Source organism: Pyrus communis, chromosome 10 (assembly GCF_963583255.1).
Source record: "Pyrus communis chromosome 10, drPyrComm1.1, whole genome shotgun sequence".
In the NCBI taxonomy this organism is placed as follows: domain Eukaryota; kingdom Viridiplantae; phylum Streptophyta; class Magnoliopsida; order Rosales; family Rosaceae; genus Pyrus; species Pyrus communis.
The window spans coordinates 4,875,178-4,897,108 of record NC_084812.1 but is presented as its reverse complement, the minus strand read 5'-3'; the positions used below and the strand labels follow the sequence as shown (position 1 = coordinate 4,897,108).

The following is a 21,931-nucleotide window of genomic DNA, read 5'->3' as shown; positions in this document are numbered from 1 at the left end:
CCTAGTCAATTTTATTAAAATATTATTAATTTTTATTGTAAAATAATAATTTGACTTTTATTTTCTAACTCGGTTTCTCTCTCTCTCTCTCTCTCTCTCTCTCTTTGTTTCTTTCTCTTTCTCGCTCTGCTCAGTCTCTCAGTCTCTTTCTCCCTTGTTCGACTGCTGCATCTGCATTGTACATGCCTCTACCTCAAGGTCAAGGTAAGAAACTGCACCTTCTTGTTCGAATTGGGATTAGGGGTTGGGATTTCGAATTCAAAATCAAAGGTAAAGTTAAGGATTGTGATTTTGAAAGCTCATAAATTGTGGGCAAATGAGATTGTTCAGATTTGATTGAGGACGATCATAGACCAATTATCTGGAACCCAGAATAAAATTTAAAGAATTAAACTTTGATTTGATTTATTTCTTTGCCAGCGGGAGTTTAAAGGTTGTGGGAAGAGCTCCGGCCAGTTTAAAATCAGGTGCTTGGTGGTGAACGCCCCCACGGCCAACATCGTTGCGGCCGCCGTGCACAGGATTGTTCACGTCAGATGGCCCAGCTTTTGGGTCTGTCGGTTCTAGGCCGGTCTCTTGCCTGGTGTGGGCTGGGTGCCAGCCTATTAGGTTGGAGTGGAGCAAATTGAAGGGAAGCCGGTCTGTTTTTTAGCCTAGATGCCAGCCTAAGAGCAGCGGTGGAACTTAGAGCTAGGATCGGCTACTTGTGTAGAAGGTGAGTCATCCCAAAATATTAAATAATATCTTGAAATTACTTTTGATTGGATATAATTATAATTACCTACTTGATTGAGTTAATCTTTAATCGAAATAGGAAAGTGTTATTGGCACTCCAAAAATCTCATTCTACACTCCTCACAAATGTATTTTTCTTTCCTAAAATAGAAAGTTTAGAGTGTAGAATGAGATTTTTGGAATGCTAATAACAACTCCCTCGAAATATTATATATTTAATGCTTTTGATTTTTTTCTTATCATTGGTAGGAAAGCTTTAATAATATTGAAGTAAGCTGCACTGTACTCCAAGGATGTTGTATTGCGAGTGAAAATCTTTGTGGGCCTGACCAATTTAATAAAGGGAGGTTTAATAAAATACTTTCGGTATTGTTTATATTTAACGAAAAATCACATTTATATATTTTTTTGATAATATTTATTACATCTTTAAAAATAGCTTTTCATTAAAAGAATTTTTTTTTTTTTAAACTTTTCGTTAGTTTTCGTTTTAATAAAAACTATATTGTCTTCTTAAATAACAACTGCACGGGTTGAGAATTTTCGGATTATCATTATTTTTTTTTTGTGGGAAAACTGGAGATGTATATTAGCCAGGGCAAAAGAAGCAAAGAGAACAGCGAAAGCCGAACAAGAGGCTAACAAGCAAAAAAACAAACCGGAAGTGCAATGGAGATAGCTAAAAGTAAACGCCAATGGATTGAACTCAGAAATTATTAGCCTCCCACTGAAGCAGAATCGGATTCTTCCTTTTGTCAAGAGAGCATTTTTATGTGCGTTTTTTCATACGGCTCTGTTCTTCTCGTCTCTAAGTTTGGATTGAAATGACTACAAGTTAGTTTTCGGATTTTTCGGTGTCGGTTTTGCTTGAGAGAAGCTGGGATGGAACAAGGCTTGAAGATTCAAGTTGAGGAGCTTTTTGCGGAGGCTGATCTAGTAAAATGGTTTACTATGCTACATGAGGCTGTTAAGGATGTCAAGGACAAGAATCCGATGTTTAGAGAGCCCCTCGAAAATCTCGATTCAAAGCTAGAAGAGTTAAATCCGCTGATCAAAAGCATAGAGAACAAGTATTCGACCAAAAAGAAGAAAAAAGAAAAAAGCGTAGCAAAGTTGAAGGACGTGTTGGATCAACCAAAATGGGAAGTGGGAAAAATGGTGAAACAAATAGAGAATGGAAACGAGCTCGTTCGCAAGTGCTCCAAGCTTAGCCCGTGGAACGTCTTCCACGCCTTGCAACTTGTTGATTTGAAAAAGTGTCTAAACAGGTTGTTGAGGATACTGACTGAGGAGGGATCAAGGAATGCGTTGGGGAAAATGGTTGTTTCGAGGGAGCACTTGCGATCAGTTACTACACTTGCAGATGTTACGGTTGGATTGGATGAGCCTTTGAGGGATTTGAAGAACATGTTTTTTAAGGACAACGTCTCAATGTTGGTGCTGAATGGTTTCGGAGGATACGGGAAGACCACATTGGCAATTAAATTCTGTGAAGATAAGGAAGTCAAAGGTATGATAATACTTTCTAACTGCTAATTGATATATAAAATCAAAGATAATCCACAAATGGAATATTTCAATTGCTCGAATATCTGGTTTCGAAATTCAAGCTTTCTCTTTGCCATGAGTAGTATGTGGTATATCTTGGATTAGGTTCCATAGAGAAAATTGCTTTACTCGGTTCATACTCTTCGCCTATACCAGGGCTGCACTTGAGATCAAGATTTAATTTTTTCTACCTCAACGTTCCCATCGTCTATCGTTCTGTGTTTTCACATTTATCTAATATGTTCATGCATTGTATTTGATAGCTGTATTCAAGAAAAATATCTTCTTTGTCCCCGTTTCGAAAGAGCCCAACTTAGATGTTATACAAGCGCTACGTCAACGCATGGCAGGACGAGATGATCCTCTACTGTTGGTCCTGGATGATGTTTGGTCCAATTCCGAATATCTTCTGAAGGAGTTTTATGATTTGAATTTGAGAAATTGCAAGATCTTGGTGACATCGAGAATTCAATTTCGAGGATTTGGCACTCCGTATAATCTCAAAGCTTTGAATGATGCAGATTCAATGACTCTTTTGCGTCATTCAGCATCCCTGGGAGATATCTCGTCTGTTCAAGATCTTCTGAGAGAGGTTTATTTCTCACTATGCAATCCACAACATATATACTTATCAAGGCCTCACAAACTATAGGGGCAACAGAGTGGGGAAAAGAAAATGTTTTGATCTTTTACGATAAGTCTACACATACACAAGCGAGCACCCATTTTACAATATGAACCTGCAAATGATCATTCACATATGATTTTACCTAGGGAAGTGTTATTGGCACTCCAAAAATCTCATTCTACACTCCTCATAAGTGTATTTTTCTTTCCTAATATAGAAAGTTTGGACTGTAGAATGAGATTATTGGAGTGCTAATAACAATTCCCTTTACCTAAGAACTAAAACTAAAATCAGAATGAAGATAAGTAGGTAGTCATTAACCATTTTCATGAAACCATTGAGATGTTATAAGAAACTTGAACTTTCGGTCTGCAACTCAGATAGTAATTGACATCATTTGGTACAACTAACCTGCAGGTACTAGAGCACTGTAAGGGAGTTCCGCTTGCCATTTCAGTGATTGGGAAATCACTTTGCGGAAAAGATACAAATTTCTGGCGTTCAAGACTAGCAGACTGGTTTAAAGGTTCTATTCCTGATTTTGACGCTGAGTTGCTTCTTAGCCTTCAAAGTAGCATAGATGCCTTGGGTGACAACGAGGCTATCATCAGGGAATGTTTCATGGACCTTGCTTCATTTCCTGAAGGTCAAAGAATCTCTGCTGCTGCTTTCATTGATATGTGGGCAGAGTTATATAACCTAGATGAGGACTCTCTGTCCATTACGATCCTCCACGAGCTCGCCAGTAGAGGTCTGGCAAATCTTGTGATCACTAGGTACGCAAGCTTTTATGTCTCTCCTGTATAATATTCTCATTGAAAATGTCTGTATTCATGAGTATCTCCTACCATAATATACAACTGCAAGTTGCAACTGACTGAGTTTCGATTGCTACCAGGAATATAGAGATTCTGGATGACTACTACATCGAACACTTTGTTAGACAGCATGATCGGCTTAAAGACCTGGCTATCTACAATGCGAAACTAGACCCAATAGAATATAGAAAAAGCCTGATTGTCGTAAGTGGAGACAATCAACCCATCAACGCTAGCCGATTATGTATCTCCTCTGGTGGTCTCATCTCTCTCTTTAGAAAATGTAAATACGTGCAGAAGTCTCAACCCATCAATGCTCGCCTATTATCTATCTCCTCTGGTTGTCCCATCTCTCTCTTTAGGAAATGCAAATACGTGCACACATACACACACACACACACACACACACACACACACACAGATTTGAATAGCACTATCATTTATTTTCTCATGACACATGAAAACATACACAAGCGCATGTATATGTACACACGCAAATGCACATGCTCACACGGACACACATGCTAAGATTTGCACATAAGTTTCATTTAATTTCTCTCCTACTCATATCTTGTAGCATATTGTTTGCAGATGGAAAGTCCTCAACACAATGGAAGAGTGTCCGTCTACCACAACTTGAGGTTCTAGTTTTGAATTTTACGACAGAGAACAATGCCGTACCTGAATTTGTGCAGAAAACTCACAAATTGAAGGCTCTAATAGTCACAAACTACGGTTCATTACCTACTGAATTGAGTAATTTTCATCTTCTGAAATCATTATCAAATCTGAAGAGAATCAGATTAGAGCGCATTTCAATTCATTCCATAACCAAGAACTTCGTACCATTGAATAGTCTAAAGAAGATATCTTTATACATGTGTAACATCGGTCAAGCTTTCTGCAATTGCTCCATCAAAATTTCAGATGCCTGGCCATGTCTAAAGGAAATGAATATCGATTATTGCGATGATTTGAGGGAACTGCCTACCGAGCTCTGTGATCTTGTTCATATGGAGATTCTTAGTATCACCAACTGCCATAAGCTATCTGGCTTGCCTGAAGAGATTGGAAAGCTGGAGAATTTGGAAGTATTGAGACTAAGGTCCTGTACAGACTTGGAAAGGCTTCCGGTCTCGATTGAGAGACTCACTAAGTTGTACCGTCTTGACATGTATAATTGTTTCAGTATTAAGGAGTTGCCTGAAGGCATTGATAAGATGAGCAGTTTAAGAAGGATCAATGTAGGACAATGCTCAAGATTGGACGAGTTGCCTGTATCAGTGTGGGTTCTTGACGTGCAGTTAGAGAAAGTGATTTGTGATGAAGAGAAGAAACATTTGTGGGAACCCTTCATAGCCAGAGACAAAATCAAGGTGGCAAAAGAACAACCAAATCTGAATTGGCTTGAAATGCCTCCGTTGTGAGACCTATCTTTCCTAAATAAATGTTGGAGCAGCGTCTTTCTGATTTCTGTTGCAGGTTTTCTTTATTTTTCATCTTCTTGTTGGACTTCTCTTGTTTGATTTCGTTCTTGGTTCTGTCCAAGTTCCAAGTTTCATCACATCAATTTGTGGTTGCTTTTGGTATAGATGATCATATATTGAGATATTCTAAGTTGCAGTTTACCGTTTTTAAGCTAATGTAGGCATGCAATCGACAGGGCCGGCCCAGGCCAGTGCAGGTAGGGCGACCGTTCGGGGCCCAAAATAATTGGGGGTACCAAAATTATTAAGGCGGTATATTTGTATATGTTTTCATAAGAATAGAAATTTATAAAATTTGGTTCAATGACAAAGAAGTTTAACTAGAAATAGTGGTTTTGTTGTTTGAAATTAATGAGGAGATCTTGGGTTCAAAACACCATGTGTGCTTATTTACTTTTCAATTTTTACAAATTTCTTTTCATAAGAGTATAAATATATAAAATTTGGCTAAATGATCAAGAAGAGTATAAATATATAAAATTTGGCTAAATGATCAAGAAGTTTAATTAGAATGAATGGTTTTTGTTGTTTAAAATTAACGAGAGGTCCTAAGTTTGAAATGCTAAGTGCATGTTTATTCTTTTCAATTTTTACGAATTTTTGGTTGGTTGTTAATTTATTTTTAATTTATAGCTAGTAGCTATGTAGGTTGTTATTTTTAAACGTTTGTTCCAATTCAAGTCTAATCTTCCACAAAGGGTAGTGCGTTGACCAAATTTTTAGACCAAATTTGCAAATCATATAACGTGTCACCAAAAAGTTTAATTTAGTACCAATTTATTACTTATACATATCAATTAAAGACTAAAAAATATCAATTAAAGACTAAATAAGGAAAAACACTTCATGATTTATACAAAAATACTTTAAAAGTTCATATGGAAAACAAAACTCATATCTATCTACTTGTAAACCCAGAGTTTTTTTGTTTCCCTTCTCATGACACAAAATAAATTAGTTTTTCCTTGTTTCTAAATTATAAAGTTTGAAGTGCTTTTCTAAGTATAATTTTATCGATGTCTTACGTGTGAAGACAAATAATTTTCTTATATAAGGTGATGACACATTTTTTGGCGTCGTCCCGGGCCTCAAAAATCTCTAGACCAGCCCTGGCAATCGATGTTCCATTTATAGGTCGTTGCTATTGTTGATATCATGGCAATTGGTTCTTACAATGATTGAATTTATAGCGTCCTTCTCCGACGTAAGGGATGGTTAGAATGAAAAATAGGGAAGGAGAATGAGATAGAAAGAGAAAGGGATTAAGGGGAAGGCAGAGATGGGTTGGGGTAGGGTTGGAAATCGGAGACTCGAAGAGAAAATCTGTGTTCAATTTTTTCAATTAACTTTTTTTTGTTTTTATTTGAATTTAATTTCTAGAAAATTTACGAATTAAATGGGAAGATGATAACTCAAATGGCAACATGTCAAAAAGATGGAACCCAAGCCAAGTGTCATGTGTTCATTTGTAGGGAACACTAGTTGTCGAACCTAAAACCTCTCACTTACAAGTAAAGAGGAACTAGAAGGAAAAGCAAGATCAAAACTCTTTGTTACGGGGAATTTTTGCGATGCAAACAGTTTGCATATTTCCGTTTCTTTATCTCTTTCATAATGTGACGTTCATTGCATAATGAGAAAAACAAATAGAGAGATACATTGTAGATGCATCGAAAATTCTACCCTTGGCTACATGCAAGTACACACCATAAGCCTAATTTCAGTCTAATTTTCGGGTTTACTTTCTCTTATACAACCCTCCCATCCCACCTCCTTTTCACCCTTTTTCTTTCTCTTAGGGCTTTCTACTAGACATGGACGGTATGGAAAAGACATATATTCCTGCAAATGAAACATGATATCCAGAGACTCTCAAATGGAATATAGGAAGAAAAGCCAGTTGTTATTCTCTCTCGCCCTCCTTTAGGTCTTTTCCAATTCCAAACACGTGATGATCCAAATAAACAAGCAAATATGCATAAATAAAATCGATTATAAACTTTCAATAAAAATGGCACTAAACCATGGTACTGAAGCCTATAAGAATTGACTTTTTATTAACGACGTTGGTTTGGAGCCGTCACATGTTTTGGTGGTTGCAGGTGGTAGATCCTAACATGGACCATCGGTGCTGGGAAAGGCTGGAAGACATAGATATGACATGCATTGTGTACAAGGTGTCAACCCAAAATCCGGGATCAGATGTTGCAGCTGAGACTGCTGCTGCATTGGCTGCAACTTCCGTAGTGTTCAAAGACTCCTGACTCTTCTTACTCTGCAAAATTGCTTCACACAGCAATGAAAGCAAGCATCTATAAACAAAATTTGATTTCATTTCAACAATCTTTTTGCTTCCGTGTTAGCAAGAACGCTAATTTTAATTTTCAATCGTCATTCAGCTGTTTGATTTTGCGGATAAGTACAGAGATTCTTACAATGACTCAATTGGTTCAGTGGTATGCCCTTTTTATTGCTCATAATCAGGATACCATGGAACCCAAATGCATATGCATAATTTGCTTCTACTTGCTTTCTTTTACAAAAAATATGCACAAACAGAACATGTCATTAACTTTTAATTAAAAACAGAGCTGGAGGGACACCAAACATACCATAATTTATGTAGTCTTATTCTTTATTTAAAGCTTGTAATTAGTTCTATATGTACATATTACCCTTATTTTAATCCCGCTAAGGTTCCTCTCATGATCCCAATTGTGCTGTTAATTAGGATGAGCTTTTGTGGAGTGCATCCTGGATCCATAAAGCCTCTCAGAACAGTTCATACCTTGCCTATATCAAGCCCAATGGCCACACATTGGGTGCAGTTCATGATGATGAATTAGTGAAGTTCATGATGTATATATACCATTGCCTCATGAAACCAAGGTTCTATTCAACTCAAATTTGAAGCATTAGGGTTTTGATGAGAGAGTTGACAAAATGGATAATGTGAGACATGGAGGAAACGTACAGGGGTTAAGTGAGACATTAAGGGGACAATGAGACATTATGTGGAAATTTCCACTGCCTTGAGGATTAATTAATCGTTAATTAGCTTATAATCTCAATTGATATGCTGCTCTCAAGTTCTTTGACTTCCATAAGCTTCCCTTCACCAAACTTCAATCTTCCCCGCAATCGCAGCCCAAAACGAATCTTGAAAATGGCAGAAGCGGCACAAAACCCAGCAGGTAAGAAACATCATCTCCCTTAATATTTGTATTTGTGTATGTTGTATGTGTTGTAGTTGAAAGAAATCAATCTCAAAGCAATATGTTTAGTACTTGAGAAGAAATTTGATGGCTGTTTGCTGAATGTCTATTGCACTTGTTTCAGTAGTTCCGCAACAGAAAATCGTTATACCCAACAAACATGGCGAAATGCTTGTGGGCATATCACATGAAACCGGTTCTGCAGAGATTGTAATCTTATGCCATGGTTTTCGAGCCTCCAGGGTTGTTAGTTCCTTCTTTATAACTAGCTAGGATGCTTTGAATTTAAGTTACTTTATGAAATATTTCTTTAAGAGAAATGATATCGACAGCCAACGGGCTTTTTTTTCTCCCCATGCACACCTCTGTATACTTGTAGCCCTTGGATTGAATAAGCAAATGAGAGCCAATGGATTGAAATAAACAAGGGTGTGCAGAATCATAAAATTAGTGTGCAGAAATCATTTCTCTTCGTTAGTAACTTGAACTATGGTCATATTTTGATTAAAATTTTTTTGCAAACATCAGTAAATGGTCTTTTGATTTCTAGGAAGAAACAACTATGGTGAACCTTGCTGTTGCATTGGAAAAGGAAGGAATTAGTTCCTTCTGTTTCGACTTTGCTGAAAATGGGTAAGGCAATTTGGTGTTATAGGACTATAAATTCATGAATTTAATCGCAAATTCTGCGTTAAAGCTAATAATTTGGTGCTCTAATAAGTTGTGGTTTACTTTGGTTTTCAGAAAGAGTAAAGGCACCTTTCTGTATGGCAACTATCGGAGAGAGGCCGAGGACTTGCATGCTGTGGTCCAACTCTTCTCTAGGGCAAATCGGCCACCAACTGCAATTCTTGGGCACAGTAAAGGTATGTGCCGGATTGTTTTAAATAACCATGATTTCTGTATCTTTGTGCCAAAATTGTATATAGATTGATGTTGGCCAGCTCCTGCATGCTTCTAAGTATCATGACATTCATACAGTTGTCAATCTTTCTGGACGATATGATCTGAAGAAAGACATTGCACCACAAATGGGGAAATACTTCATGGAAATAATCAAGAAGGAAGGATTCATTGATGTTAAAACTAAGACAGGTAATTTGCAATGTGTGTGTTTATTCTCATCATGTGTGGTGATCATTCGACAATTGGTCACATAAATAAACACACAAAAACAAGCAATGTGTATATATTCTGGCCTTCCACACAGTAAATGGATGCCGTGCTTGCAGCAAGTGTGATTTACCTTGTGACTGAGGAATGTCTGATGGATCGCCTGAGTATTGATATGCATGAATCATGCCTTCATATTGACAGAGAATGCCGGTAACAAAGCGAACTCTAATTAATTTTGTTTCACTGTTTATGTTTCCTTTTCCTTTTTCTTGCATTGTACGCATGACCAATTTCATTGGCGATTTTGTATATAAGGGTGTTGACAGTCCATGGATCTGCTGATGAGGCCGTCCCTGTAGAAGATGCATTCAAGTTTTCAAAGATAATACCGAACCACAAATTACATGTTATAGGAGGAGCCAGCCATTGTTACACCTCACATCAAGCTGAGTTAGCGACCGTCGTTTTGGACTTCATAAAGGCAGCTCTGCAGCAGAACAAGGCTAATTAGTATATCCCTTCTGCTTAAGTACTAATAAAGAAGCCTCATATTGCTTGAATAACCATACATGTATGTTTATCATTTCCCAAAAGAAAAGATAGATAAATGGCAGTTTTAAGAATCCCATAAATAATCAGGGTCCAACAGGTTAAAAAAGAGATTTTCGGGGACCAAAACCTGAAGAACCCAAAACATTATTTGGTTGGGAACTGATCTGACTGGATTGGTCCGATACTCTCCCAGTTCCAATCTCACAGTAGCTGTGTAGATTGCATCTCAGAGCAACAAGAACAGCAAGCAAAAGTTTCTAGGTAAACTTCCACTGCCTTGAGGATTAATTAATCGTTAATTAGCTTATAATCTCAATTAATATGCTGCTCTCAAGTTCTTTCACTTCCATAAGCTTCCCTTCACCAAACTTTAATCTTTCCCGCAATCGCAGCCCAAAACGAATCTTGAAAATGGCAGAAGCTGCAAAAAACCTTGGAGAATTGTAAACTCTATTATGTCCTTTTGTCTCACTTTTGTGACTTTTCAGTTTCATGATATCCAATTCTAGAGGATAAAAGTTTGTAACTTTGCACCATTAGTATGTTTGTCCTCACAGAAAAATGTCCCATTTTTGGCGCAGTTGATCCCGTGACCAACCAAACAACCAACTTCCCTCTGCTCCCAACCTTTTTTTGCCTATAAATTCCATTGTCCACCTCAACACATTTCAAACCCACCACCCTGTCTTTTACTAGGCCTCTGCTGTTATTGCTGCAATCACTAGCAATCATATAATAGCTTCTGCTGTCACATTTTCTTTAGGGACAAAAATTGTACGCTTAACTCTGTCTGCTGAGCTTATGCTGCTCTGCCTTCACTCCTCAAGACCACTCAAATGCTCTCGAGAACTCGATCCTCTTCTTTGAGGGTCAGAGGTCTGGGAAACTGCCCGCCAACCAGCGGCTCAATTGGAGGGATAATTCTGGCTTGTCCGATGGCTCAATTGAAGGTGAACTGTATTTCAGGTGGCCGTAGTAGGGGGATACTAGGATGCTGGAGACAATGTCAAGTTTGGCCTGCCAATGGCCTTCACCACTACATTGCTGGCATGGAGTGTGATTGAATTTGGTGACTCTATGCGTAGCCAGATTGACAACGCAAAGCACTGATTATCTTTTAAAAGCAGCCACTGCAACCCCCGGAACCTTATATGTTCAAGTAAGAGAAATAAGCAAATATGCACAAATAAAATCGGTTATAAACCCTTAATAAAAAATAGAACTGGGAATACTAAATAGACAATAAAATATGGCACTAAACCATGGTACTGAAGGCTATAAGAATTGACTTTTGATTAACGATGATAGTTTGGAGCTGAAGAGATGTCCTAAAGACAATCACATGTTTTGGTGGTTGCAGGTCACAGATCCTAACATTGACCACCGGTGGTCTGGTGCTGGGAAAGGCCGAAGGACATAGATACGCCGCACAACGTGTACAAGGTATCAACCCAAAATCCGGGATCAGATTTTGCAGCTGAGACTGCTGCTGCATTGGCTGCAGCTTCCATGGTGTTCAAAGACTCTGACTCTTCTTACTCTGCAAAAATGCTCCACACAGCAATGAAAGTAGACATCTATATACAAAATAGACATCTATATACAAAATTTGACTTCATTTTAACAATCTTTTCGCCTTCACCGCGTGTTAACAAGAATGCTAATTTTAAAATTTTGATCGCCATGCATGTTTTTGATTTTGCAAACAAGTACAAAGGTTCTTCCAATGACTCAATTAGTTAAGCGGTCTGCCCTTTTTACTGCTAATACCCAGGATACCCATGTAACCCAAATGCATATGTATAATTTGCTTCTAATTGCTTTCATTTACGGAAAATAGGTACAAACGAAACACGTCACTAACTTTTAATCAAAAATAGAGTTGAAGAGACACCAAACATACAATAATTTATATAGTCCCTCACTTTTATTTTTTTATTTAAAACTTGTAACCAGTTCTATCGGTGCATATTACCCTTTTTTTAATCCCGTTAAAGTTCCTTTCAAGATTCCAATTGTGATGTTGATTAGGATGAGCTTGTTGTGCCTAGGCCCGTTCGGTGCAGAATCGAGATTAAGATGAGAACCTCACCAAATTATTCACACAATTGAACATAATAAAAATACAAGAAATAAAGACACCGAGAGATTTACGAGGTTCAGCAAAATCCTGCCTACGTCTCCGGAGAGATATTGCTCTTCACTATAAGAATAACAATACAAGTTACACATGAGTTAGATCGACATAACCCAATCCTGAATTCCTTGTACACCCACTCACAGAAATCTCCTAAGAGCCTCACTCTTTAACCAGAAGATCTTTCACTCTAGCTAGCTCTCTTGATTTCTCTCAACCATGCCCATGGGAGAGCCAAATGCCCTCACCATCTCTTTGGATGCTTCTCTGATGCATGCCCCCTCACTCGGCAAGCATGCCCAATGCAAGCATTTTCTTGCATTATAAGGGCCAAGACATCACATTTCTAGCAAAATGCTCCCAAAGTCAAAAAGCAAGCGTACTCTTGCTTTTCTTTTGTAGCGCTCGTCTGCAGCTTTCAATGCAGCCCATAGAAATGTGATCCTTCCACCGAAACACACAAAGTCACAAATGGCTGCTGCCATTTCCTTGTAGCATTCACATGGTCTTCAATTGTTGTCAACACATGACCCGTAATTACTCACAAATGTATGAGCCAAACACAACAGAGCTTTTGTGGGGTGCATCATGGATCCTTAGAGCCTCTCAGAACAGTTCATACCTTGCTTATATCAAGCCCAATGGCCACACATTGGGTGCAGTTCGTGATGATGAATTAGTGAAGTTCATGATGTATGTATATACTATTGCCTCATGAAATCAAGGTTCTATTCAACTCAAATTTGAAGCATTAGGGTTTGATGAGAGAGTTAACAAAGTGGATAATGTGAGACATGGAGGAAAAGTACACGGGGTTAAGTGGGACTTTAGCGGAACAATGATATTTTATTGTCACATAACAACAATTAAGCCAAGGTTGACATGAACCTAGCCAATTATGTGTGATGTGTCTTCTTTTATGCACTCAAGTTCTATTCACATTTTTTATAGGCTTTTCATTTATACTTTAATAAGGGTTTTTTAGCTAAATCGCAAAGTGGGTGAACTATAATTACGTATTTTACTCGTTATCTATGTGAGCTGATAGTATTAGACCTCCCAATTACGAGTAAATAGAAATACTACCGACCTTCTTTTCAACCTGATGGTTGAGTGAAATTCTTGGTTGGTTCTGATATTGTTATGCTATTGCCGAAGTGTATATTATATTAGTATATTGCTTGAATACTAAAAAAATACTAAGTTAGAAAACAACAGATACAATCAAATATTGTTATGTGAGAAGCTAAAAGTGGTGTATATTTTGCTTGAATAACAACATATGTTTATCATTTCCCAAAAGAAAAGATAGATAAATGGCAGTTTTGATAATCCCAGAAATAATAAGGGTTCAACGGGTAAAAGAGAGACCGTTTTGCACCAAAACCTGAAAAACCCAAGACAGTATTTGGTTGGGACTGATCTGACTGGATTGGTCCGATACTCTCCCAGTTCCAAACTCACAGGAGCTGTGTAGATTGCAATTCAGAGCAACAAGAGCAGCAAGCAAAAGTTTTCTAGGTAAACTTCCACTGCCTTGGGGATTAATTAATCGTTAATTAGTTTATAATCTCAATTAATATGATGCTCTCAAGTTCTTTGACTTCCATAAGCTTCCCTTCACCAAACTTTAATCTTCCCCGCAATCGCAGCCCAAAACGAATCTTGAAAATGGCGGAAGCTGCACAAAACCCAGCAGGTAAGAAACATCATCTCCCTTAATATATGTATTTGTGTACGTATGTATGTTGTATGTGTTGTAGTTGCAAGAAACCAATCTCAGAGCAATATGTTTACAGTACTTGATAAGAAATTTGATGGCTGTTTGCTTAATGTCTATTGCACTTGTTTCAGTAGTTCCGCAACAGAAAATCGTTATACCCAACAAACATGGCGAAAAGCTTGTGGGCATATTACATGAAACCGGTTCTGCGGAGATTGTAATCTTATGCCATGGTTTTCGAGCCTCCAAGGTTGTTAGTTCCATCTTTATAACGAGCTAGGATGCTTTGAGTTTAAGTTACTTTGTGAAATATTTCTTCAAGAGAAATGATATCGACAGTCAACGGGCTTTTTTTTTTCCCCCCATGCACACCTCTGTATACTTGTAGCCTTTGGATCGAATAAGCAAAGGAGAGCCAATGGATTGAAATAAACAAGGGTGTGCAGAATCATAAAATTAGTGTGCAGAAATCATTTATCTTCGTTAATAACTCGATCTGTGGTCATATTTTGATTAAAATTTTATTGCATACATCAGTAACATGGTCTTTTCATTTCTAGGAAGAAACAACTATGGTGAACCTTGCTGTTGCATTGGAAAAGGAAGGAATTAGTTCCTTCCGTTTCGACTTTGCTGGGAATGGGTAAGGCAATTTGGTGTTATAGGACTATAAATTCATGAATTTAATCGCAAATTATGCTTTAAAGCTAATAATTTGATGCTCTAATAAGTTGCGGTTTACTTCGGTTTTCAGAGAGAGTGAAGGCACCTTTCTGTATGGCAACTATCGGAGAGAGGCCGAGGACTTGCATGCTGTGGTCCAACACTTCTCTAGGGCAAACCGGCCACCAACTGCAATTCTTGGGCACAGTAAAGGTATGTGCCGGATTGTTTTAAATAATCACGATTTCTGTATCTTTGTGCCAAAATTGTTTATAGATTGATGTTACTGCATGCAGGAGCTGGTGTGGTGCTGCTGTATGCTTCTAAGTATCATGACATTCGTACGGTTGTCAATCTTTCTGGACGTTATGATCTGAAGAAAGGCATTGCACAACAATTTGGGAAAGACTTCATGGAAATAATCAAGAAGGAAGGATTCATTGATGTTAAAACTAAGACAGGTAATTTGCAATGGTTGTGTTTATTCTCACCATGTGTGGTGATCATTCGACAATTGCCCACATAAGTAAACAAACAAAAACAAGCAATGCGTATATATTCTGGCCTTTCACACCATAAATGGATGCTGTGCTTGCAGGAAGTGTGATTTACCGTGTGACCGAGGAAGGTCTGATGGATCGCCTAAGTACTGATATGCACGAATCATGCCTTCATATTGACAAAGAATGCCGGTAACTAAGCAAACTAATTAATTTTGTTTTCACTGTTTTATGTTTCCTTTGCCTTTTTCTTGCATTGTGAGCATGACCGAGTTCATGGACTATTCTGTACAAAGGGTGTTGACAGTCCATGGTTCTGCTGATGAGGCCATCCCTGTCGAAGATGCATTCGAGTTTTCAAAGATAATACCAAACCACAAATTACATGTTATCGAAGGAGCTAACCATTGTTACACCTCACATCAAGCTGAGTTAGCGACAGTCGTTGTGGACTTCATAAAAGCAGCTCTGCAGCAGGACAAGGTTAATTAGCATATCATGCTTATGTACTAATAAGAGAATCCTCATCTTACCGTGGTGATTCTGAGATAATATTTTATTGGTTTAACCTTTGACAAATGTATGACGTTTTGTATTTGTTGTAAACCATTGCTATGATCTGTTGCATGAAATAGTGAAGAAGTTCATGATTCATTGCCTCAAGAAACCAAGGTTCTATTCTATTCAACTCAAATTTGAAGCATTAGGGTTTTGATGAGAGAGTTGACGAAATGGATAATGGGAGACATGGAGGAAAATTACGAGGTGTTAAGTGAGACATTAGGGGCACAATGATTCATTGTCGCATAACAACAATTAAGCCAAGGTTGATATGAACCTAGCCAACTATGTGTGATGTCTCTTCCTTTCTGTACTCAAGTTCTAATCCCGTCTCTTTAGTACAGGCTTTTTATTTATACTTTAATGAGGGGTTTTTGGCTGAATTGCAAAAGGGTATTTTACTCATTATCCACGTAAGCCGATAGTATGAGATCTCCCAATTACGAATAAATACGAATGTTACTGATCCTATTCTCAACCTAATGGTTGAGTGCGCTCGCATGAAATTCTTGATTGGTGCTAGTATTGCTAACTTGCTATGTCATTGTCAAAGTGTATTATATAATTATTTTGCTTGAATCATTGAAAATAGTAAGTTAGAAAATAACAGACATGATCAAACACGATCGTGTAAGAATCTAAACTGGTGTATATATTGCTTGAATAACCATATACATATGTTTATCATTTTCTGAAAGAAAAGATAGATAAAATGGCAGTTTCGAGAATCCCATAAATATCAGGGTCCAACAGGTAAAAAAGAGACTGTTGTGGACCAAAACCTGAAACCCAAAACGTAAATACTCCCCCAGTTCCAAACTCACTGGAGCCGTGTGGATTGCAATTCAGAGCAACAAGAGCAGCAAGCAAAAGTTTCTAGGTAAACTTCCACTGCCTTGAGGATTAATTAATCGTTAATTAGCTTATAATCTCAATTAATATGCTGCTCTCAAGTTCTTTCACTTCCATAAGCTTCCCTTCACCAAAATTTAATCTTTCCCGCAATCGCAGCCCAAAACGAATCTTGAAAATGGCAGAAGCTGCAAAAAAACCCAGGTCAGAAATTTCATCGTCTCACGTTGTATATGTTTGTTTGTGAATTTTCATGTTCTTATTGCCATCTTGTTTCAGTGGGTCAGCAACTGAAAATCATCGTACCCAACAAACACGGTGAAAAGCTTGTGGGATTGTTACACGAAACCGGTTCCGCGGACCTCGTAATCTTATGTCATGGATTCCGAGACACCAAGGTTGAATTTTTGATACATCAAGTGTTGTTATTGTTGTTGTTGTTGTTGGATTCGGTTCCAGCTTGATTAGTATGTTCTTAATTTAAGTTATTTTTCTAATATTTCATTCACAATCTATCGTCGAACTTTGATTGTTAGATGATTTAGTTTGTAATTTGAAGACGACAATGTTTAAGAATTAATGAATAAAGAATAATGCACTCTGGTGCAGGTTCGATCCTCACTGATTCCCTACCCCCTAACAACTAACTATCTAACCCACTAATGCTATCGCTCTACTGAAAGAAAAGGAATAGTACATCGTTCGTGGAAAATTGTAATGCTTGGTTGGCATCTTGGAATCGTTGTGGGCAAAGTTCACAGCATGTGTCTCTTGATTTCCAGGAAAACTATATTATGGTGAACCTTGCTGTTGCACTGGAAAATGAAGGGATCAGTTCCTTCCGTTTTGACTTTGCCGGAAATGGGTAAGGCTGTCGAATTACAGGGTTTGAAATTCTTGAATATAACAGGTTTTGAGTAGATTTTCGTTGTGTGCACCTCGTTTGTTTCATAGCTGTAAGCCTGTAAGCATGGCTCTGTCTTCGCCGTATTGTTCCCACTTGCAAAGTTTGCATTGTTGTCAGTTTGAGATCTATCGATTACATTGATGCTCATTAGTTGTCAGTTTTTGGTTGTCAGGGAAAGTGAAGGCACCTTTCAGTTTGGTAACTATCGGAGAGAGGCGGATGACTTGCACTCTGTACTTCTCTGGGGCAAAACGTGCACCCAGTGCAATTGTTGGACACAGTAAAGGTACGTTGGATTGTTTTGCACGATCGTTATGTAAGATTTTATTCGGATCAAATAGAGGACAAAATGCTGTTGATGAAGGTTTCGAATGAGTAATTTCCTATCGTGTACCAACAGTATTGCTGAAAATTGTTACTACAGGAGGCGGTGCTGTGCTCCTGTATGCTTCTACGTATCATGACATTCGTACGGTTGTCAATGTTTGTGGACGTTATGATCTGAAGAAGGGCATCGAAGAATGCTTGGGGAAAGACTTTATGGAAGTAATCAAGAAGGAAGGGTTCATTGATGTTAAGAAAGTCAGGTAATTTTCTAATTCCTATCGTGTGGTGAATTGCAAAATTCGTTTATGAGGGCAGATGTATGCAGATGAATTGCGTAATTTTCAGTAACACATGCACACACTTAAAACACACAAAAACGAGCAACGCGTATGCTGGCGTTTAACAAGGTTAATGGATGCCATGCTTGTAGGAGATGGTAATTATCGTGTGACCGAGGAGAGTTTGATGGATCGCCTAAGTACTGATATGCACGAATCATGCCTTCAGATTGACAAAGAATGCCGGTAAGCAAACTTTAGTTAACTCTGTTCTCATGGTTTCATGTTTCCTTTCTTTTTGTTGCATTTCCCGCATGACCAAGTTTATCGGCGATAATCTACATACAGGGTGGTGACAATCCATGGAACTGCCGACGAGGTCATCCCTGTTGAAGATGCATTAGAGTTTGCCAAGATAATACCTAACCACAAATTACATCTTATAGAAGGCGCTAATCATTTGTACACCTCGCATCAAGCCAAGTTAGCATCGCTCATCGTGGACTTCATCAAGGCAGCTCTGCAGCAGGACAAGGCTACTTCAAACTAGACACTACCAATCAGCATATAAATTTCTCTCGTGTTGCACCCGTTGACGACTCAGCCGGGTGGAGTCCTTATCTTGAATTTTGATGTAGCTTGGTACATACATGCTTTGCCACAAGTTTGTGCTTACTAATCGAAATCTCATCTTGTCGATGGTCAATTGTGCGCGAATTCAACGGATTGTTTTCGCTACATGATGCAAGCCATTGCATCACAAATCGAGTTTTTACCTCAAAGATCGATAAAATAACACAATGAACAATACTAGCAAGTCGTAATGCGTAATCATATAAACACTGAATTCAGGTCCATACGCCACTGAGGAATCCACAAAATGAGTTCAAAACATCATCTCAGTTCCCTAAAATCCGGATTGCAGCAACTGCTCGCTTTAGAGCTCCAATTCCGACATAACTATGAATGAAAGATTATCAAGTCGAGCTGACATAAGAGTAATTATATAACGTAACGGTAGGTGACATATCGCCCTGCAGTCTCACTTGGTCGAATTATCTTCACAACTTGTGCACGCTTAAGCCCGTAGTATTTCGCAATTGGATCAGTCACCTGAATCCGAGGGAGCTGGACAATAAACAACAGAAACAGTCAGTATGCAAATTTCCCTAGTTTGCCACAGATATGCAGGCTAAGATGTGTTTGGAAAACAAACGTAAAATAGCCATTAGGAGGAGAGAGAAAGCTTTGTCACTTTGTCGTAATAGTTTAGATGGTATTAAGACGCATTAAGCATGACTCTGTACTTGAGTTAATATTCCAACACAAACAGTTGAATAAATGAGGTGGTAGACTTGTAACACTTTTTAGTGTTATAAATCAAGATTTAAAGTCATGGCACGCCTTATGTAGCATCGGAATTTCGTAAATGCATGATTAACAACAATGTGCAGCACTGACCTGTGTTTCTTTCACAGTGTACCTCTCCAGCAAAGTCTTCTTTTCCTCATTTGTAAGCACCCGATGCTCAGGAACTAGAACGTGTTCTTTAATATTCACCAACAATTCTGCCTCCTGAATCAATAGAGACAGAGCAAACGTTAATATCCTCTAAGTTCGTATTGAAAGCACCTGATACAATTATAGGTGGAGCCAATTTTTTGTAAGTGGAGTAAAAATAATTCTCTTGCAAAGCTGAAGTTAAAGCTGCATACCCAGAAAAAGTAAATCAAACAATGCAAAGTAATTATTCGAGATGACCCTAGTTAGGCCTCTTGGTTAATGGACATTATTAAGATGACCCTATGCATCCAACCTGTCCCTCTAAAAGGTAGGGCCATACCTACTCATCAGATTAACAATACTTTTACGAGCATTTGATCAGAGAAAGGCCATTAGAAGTTAGAATATAAACAAACTAATCAGGTAATTGCAACGGCGATTTGAATGTGTATAGCCTTCAAATTTCTGATACTATGAACTCTGATATTTCTGGTTTAATTGATTAACGTGATATTCGTGAGGTTTCAAGAACACAACTTCGTACTAACAACAGATTAAGCTATGAACCTCACCAGAAAAACCTCCAAGTGGAACTTTCCCGATATCTCACTGATACAGGTCTTTGCAAAGGGCGTCAGACTTTGTTGAGTAACCAAGATTGCTCTGAACACATTCTCCGATTTCATGCGGTTGGTATAAGTCTTCATTGTCTTGACCCCAACCTTTGGTTCGTCAGGAAAGAAGACATAAATCTGAAACACATAAACCAACAATCAGACACCGTCAACAGTTAAAGTACTACATCCACTGCAATAAAAAGCAGTGGGGAAACACCTGATCGTTGCTGTCACTTCGCTTAGTTTTATTGATGATAAGATCTTCCCTTTTCATGTTCTCTCCGTATTTGTCCTTGAACTGTTCTTTTGACATGTTGATCTCAAAATCTCCAACCAAGTAATTCCGATCTTTCAGCATTTGCATCACAGTCTTTCGAACTCTGTAAAGCCTTGTGATTTCTTCTTCTGTTAAAACCATCTTCGCCTCTGATATGTTACAAAACACAGCTTGTCAGCTAAGTTCCTCCAGAATTACGAAAATTCGATTTCCCAAACAATTAAATTAGAAATTGGCCAACCAAATTGAATCACAATCAAGCAACAAGAGATCAATCTTAAACAAAATTTTAACAGTTCCACTACCTATTTCCGTTTTTCCAAAAGTTAGAAACCTCTAAGGCGTTTCAAACGCTGCTTTGTGAGGCATGAGAAATCCAAACACATATATTAAACAACAGTTTCATCATTCATCCTCAATAATCAAGAAAAAGACTTATAATATATGCTTAACAACACCGTAACAACTTAATAAGAAATCCAAATCCAACATAAACACCCAAATTCCAACAGTAAAAACTTGTTTATCCCACTTAATCACTGCCCTGAACACCAAAACAGAAAAAGCAAAATTGCAAACAAAAAAAAAAAAATCGAAACCTTTCACAGCTGCAAAAACACCATATCCAATCCTAAATCCTAACAACACAGCAAAAACACAATCTCTGAAGGAAAAAAAAAGGAGAAATAGCAGACGAAATCGAAAAAGATGAAACCTTTGGTGACAGTATCTAACGATTCTAACCTGTTCGGCAGAAAAAATTAGCCTTTCTTTTCGGAAGTTGAAGAGGATGCTTGTACAGGATACCACCCCAGCTGAATTGACGGGATCTTTGAAGATTGTTAGTGATGTGATTCTAGGGTTTTCGATTTGGACAGAAAAATGGCGCGAGAACGAGAGCTGCTGCCTCTGTGTTGTGCCAAGGATCGCGTTACGAGAGAAAGGCAAAGGGTTTTCAACCGAAGCTTTATACCGCCACGACGTCGTTTAGGTTTCTCTACCTTTTTATTTTCTTTTCTTTTTCTTGAGTAAAAAAAAAAAATTCTGTTAAGAAGCCAAAAATCACAACATATATCAATTTTGTCATTCACTCATATTATAATAAATGCTCCCGATATACATAAAAATTTCTCAATAAGAAAACAAGCAAATGTTAAATAATGATTAGCAGAATTAGCAAGCAATATACACTAGTTTTGTCCACATATTTCACATGATAAATGCAATCTCCGACAAAATCCAAACTAGTCTCCCTCTCATTGTATTATTGACAAAATCATGGAAAGTGATCACTCCTTCAATATCGTCAAATTGATTCACATCCAAACTTTACTTTTTATTTTATTTTATTAATTCTGGACTCTACTCTTTTTGTTCGTTTTCGAAATTCTGAGTTGATCCCCATATTCTCCTAGTCCAAACTGAATTATTCCTGAATTATTTTGGGCTTGAACTGAACTAACTAGTGTTGAGATAACTAGCACATA

General features: G+C 37.9%; 4 protein-coding genes and 1 pseudogene across 4 annotated transcripts; 4 read left to right on the top strand and 1 right to left on the bottom strand.

Annotated features, from left to right (window-relative positions):
• The first annotated feature begins 1,328 nt into the window (after positions 1–1,328).
• On the top strand, positions 1,329–5,287 carry LOC137748458 (probable disease resistance protein At5g66890). The gene is made up of 5 exons (XM_068488611.1): positions 1,329–2,245; positions 2,547–2,875; positions 3,329–3,687; positions 3,810–4,069; positions 4,321–5,287. Exons 1-5 carry the CDS (start codon positions 1,618–1,620, stop codon positions 5,154–5,156), a joined length of 2,412 nt encoding a protein of 803 aa, XP_068344712.1. The 5' UTR covers positions 1,329–1,617; the 3' UTR covers positions 5,157–5,287.
• A 2,046-nt stretch (positions 5,288–7,333) lies between these two features.
• Positions 7,334–10,058, top strand: LOC137747018 (uncharacterized). Its single transcript, XM_068487015.1, has 9 exons — positions 7,334–7,459; positions 7,616–7,672; positions 8,275–8,410; positions 8,556–8,674; positions 8,982–9,064; positions 9,176–9,311; positions 9,376–9,526; positions 9,664–9,757; positions 9,863–10,058. Exons 1-9 carry the CDS (start codon positions 7,334–7,336, stop codon positions 10,056–10,058), a joined length of 1,098 nt encoding a protein of 365 aa, XP_068343116.1.
• Positions 10,059–13,551: 3,493 nt separating this feature from the next.
• LOC137747407 (uncharacterized) lies at positions 13,552–17,039 on the top strand. Its single transcript, XM_068487513.1, has 10 exons — positions 13,552–13,757; positions 13,889–13,935; positions 14,085–14,209; positions 14,520–14,602; positions 14,714–14,835; positions 14,919–15,083; positions 15,221–15,314; positions 15,419–16,563; positions 16,695–16,739; positions 16,815–17,039. Exons 2-8 carry the CDS (start codon positions 13,908–13,910, stop codon positions 15,612–15,614), a joined length of 813 nt encoding a protein of 270 aa, XP_068343614.1. The 5' UTR covers positions 13,552–13,757; positions 13,889–13,907; the 3' UTR covers positions 15,615–16,563; positions 16,695–16,739; positions 16,815–17,039.
• On the top strand, positions 16,733–18,753 carry LOC137747411 (uncharacterized; annotated as a pseudogene).
• A 110-nt stretch (positions 18,754–18,863) lies between these two features.
• Positions 18,864–21,377, bottom strand: LOC137747409 (DNA-directed RNA polymerases II and IV subunit 5A-like). Its single transcript, XM_068487515.1, has 5 exons — positions 21,189–21,377; positions 20,385–20,593; positions 20,123–20,302; positions 19,509–19,622; positions 18,864–19,175 (listed from the first exon to the last, which is right to left on the bottom strand). The coding sequence occupies exons 2-5, from the start codon at positions 20,583–20,585 to the stop codon at positions 19,050–19,052; spliced, it is 621 nt and encodes a 206-aa protein (XP_068343616.1). The 5' UTR covers positions 20,586–20,593; positions 21,189–21,377; the 3' UTR covers positions 18,864–19,049.
• Between the last annotated feature and the right edge of the window lie 554 nt (positions 21,378–21,931).

What these genes read in the sequence shown, in the direction of transcription:
- LOC137748458 (XM_068488611.1), top strand. Translation starts at nt 1,618, where the DNA reads ATGGAACAAGGCTTGAAGATTCAAGTTGAGGAGCTTTTTGCGGAGGCT. An exon ending in TTCAAGATCTTCTGAGAGAG is followed by an intron (nt 2,876 to 3,328) that starts GTTTATTTCTCA and finishes ACTAACCTGCAG; the next exon opens with GTACTAGAGCACTGTAAGGG. An exon ending in GCAAATCTTGTGATCACTAG is followed by an intron (nt 3,688 to 3,809) that starts GTACGCAAGCTT and finishes GATTGCTACCAG; the next exon opens with GAATATAGAGATTCTGGATG.
- LOC137747018 (XM_068487015.1), top strand. Translation starts at nt 7,334, where the DNA reads ATGGACCATCGGTGCTGGGAAAGGCTGGAAGACATAGATATGACATGC. An exon ending in CTGCATTGGCTGCAACTTCC is followed by an intron (nt 7,460 to 7,615) that starts GTAGTGTTCAAA and finishes ATCGTCATTCAG; the next exon opens with CTGTTTGATTTTGCGGATAA. An exon ending in AGCGGCACAAAACCCAGCAG is followed by an intron (nt 8,411 to 8,555) that starts GTAAGAAACATC and finishes CACTTGTTTCAG; the next exon opens with TAGTTCCGCAACAGAAAATC.
- LOC137747407 (XM_068487513.1), top strand. Translation starts at nt 13,908, where the DNA reads ATGGCGGAAGCTGCACAAAACCCAGCAG. An exon ending in AGCTGCACAAAACCCAGCAG is followed by an intron (nt 13,936 to 14,084) that starts GTAAGAAACATC and finishes CTATTGCACTTG; the next exon opens with TTTCAGTAGTTCCGCAACAG. An exon ending in TTCGACTTTGCTGGGAATGG is followed by an intron (nt 14,603 to 14,713) that starts GTAAGGCAATTT and finishes TTCGGTTTTCAG; the next exon opens with AGAGAGTGAAGGCACCTTTC.
- LOC137747409 (XM_068487515.1), bottom strand. Translation starts at nt 20,585, where the DNA reads ATGGTTTTAACAGAAGAAGAAATCACAAGGCTTTACAGAGTTCGAAAG. An exon ending in TCCACTTGGAGGTTTTTCTG is followed by an intron (nt 19,623 to 20,122) that starts GTGAGGTTCATA and finishes CTATTGATTCAG; the next exon opens with GAGGCAGAATTGTTGGTGAA. An exon ending in ACACTGTGAAAGAAACACAG is followed by an intron (nt 19,176 to 19,508) that starts GTCAGTGCTGCA and finishes TTTATTGTCCAG; the next exon opens with CTCCCTCGGATTCAGGTGAC.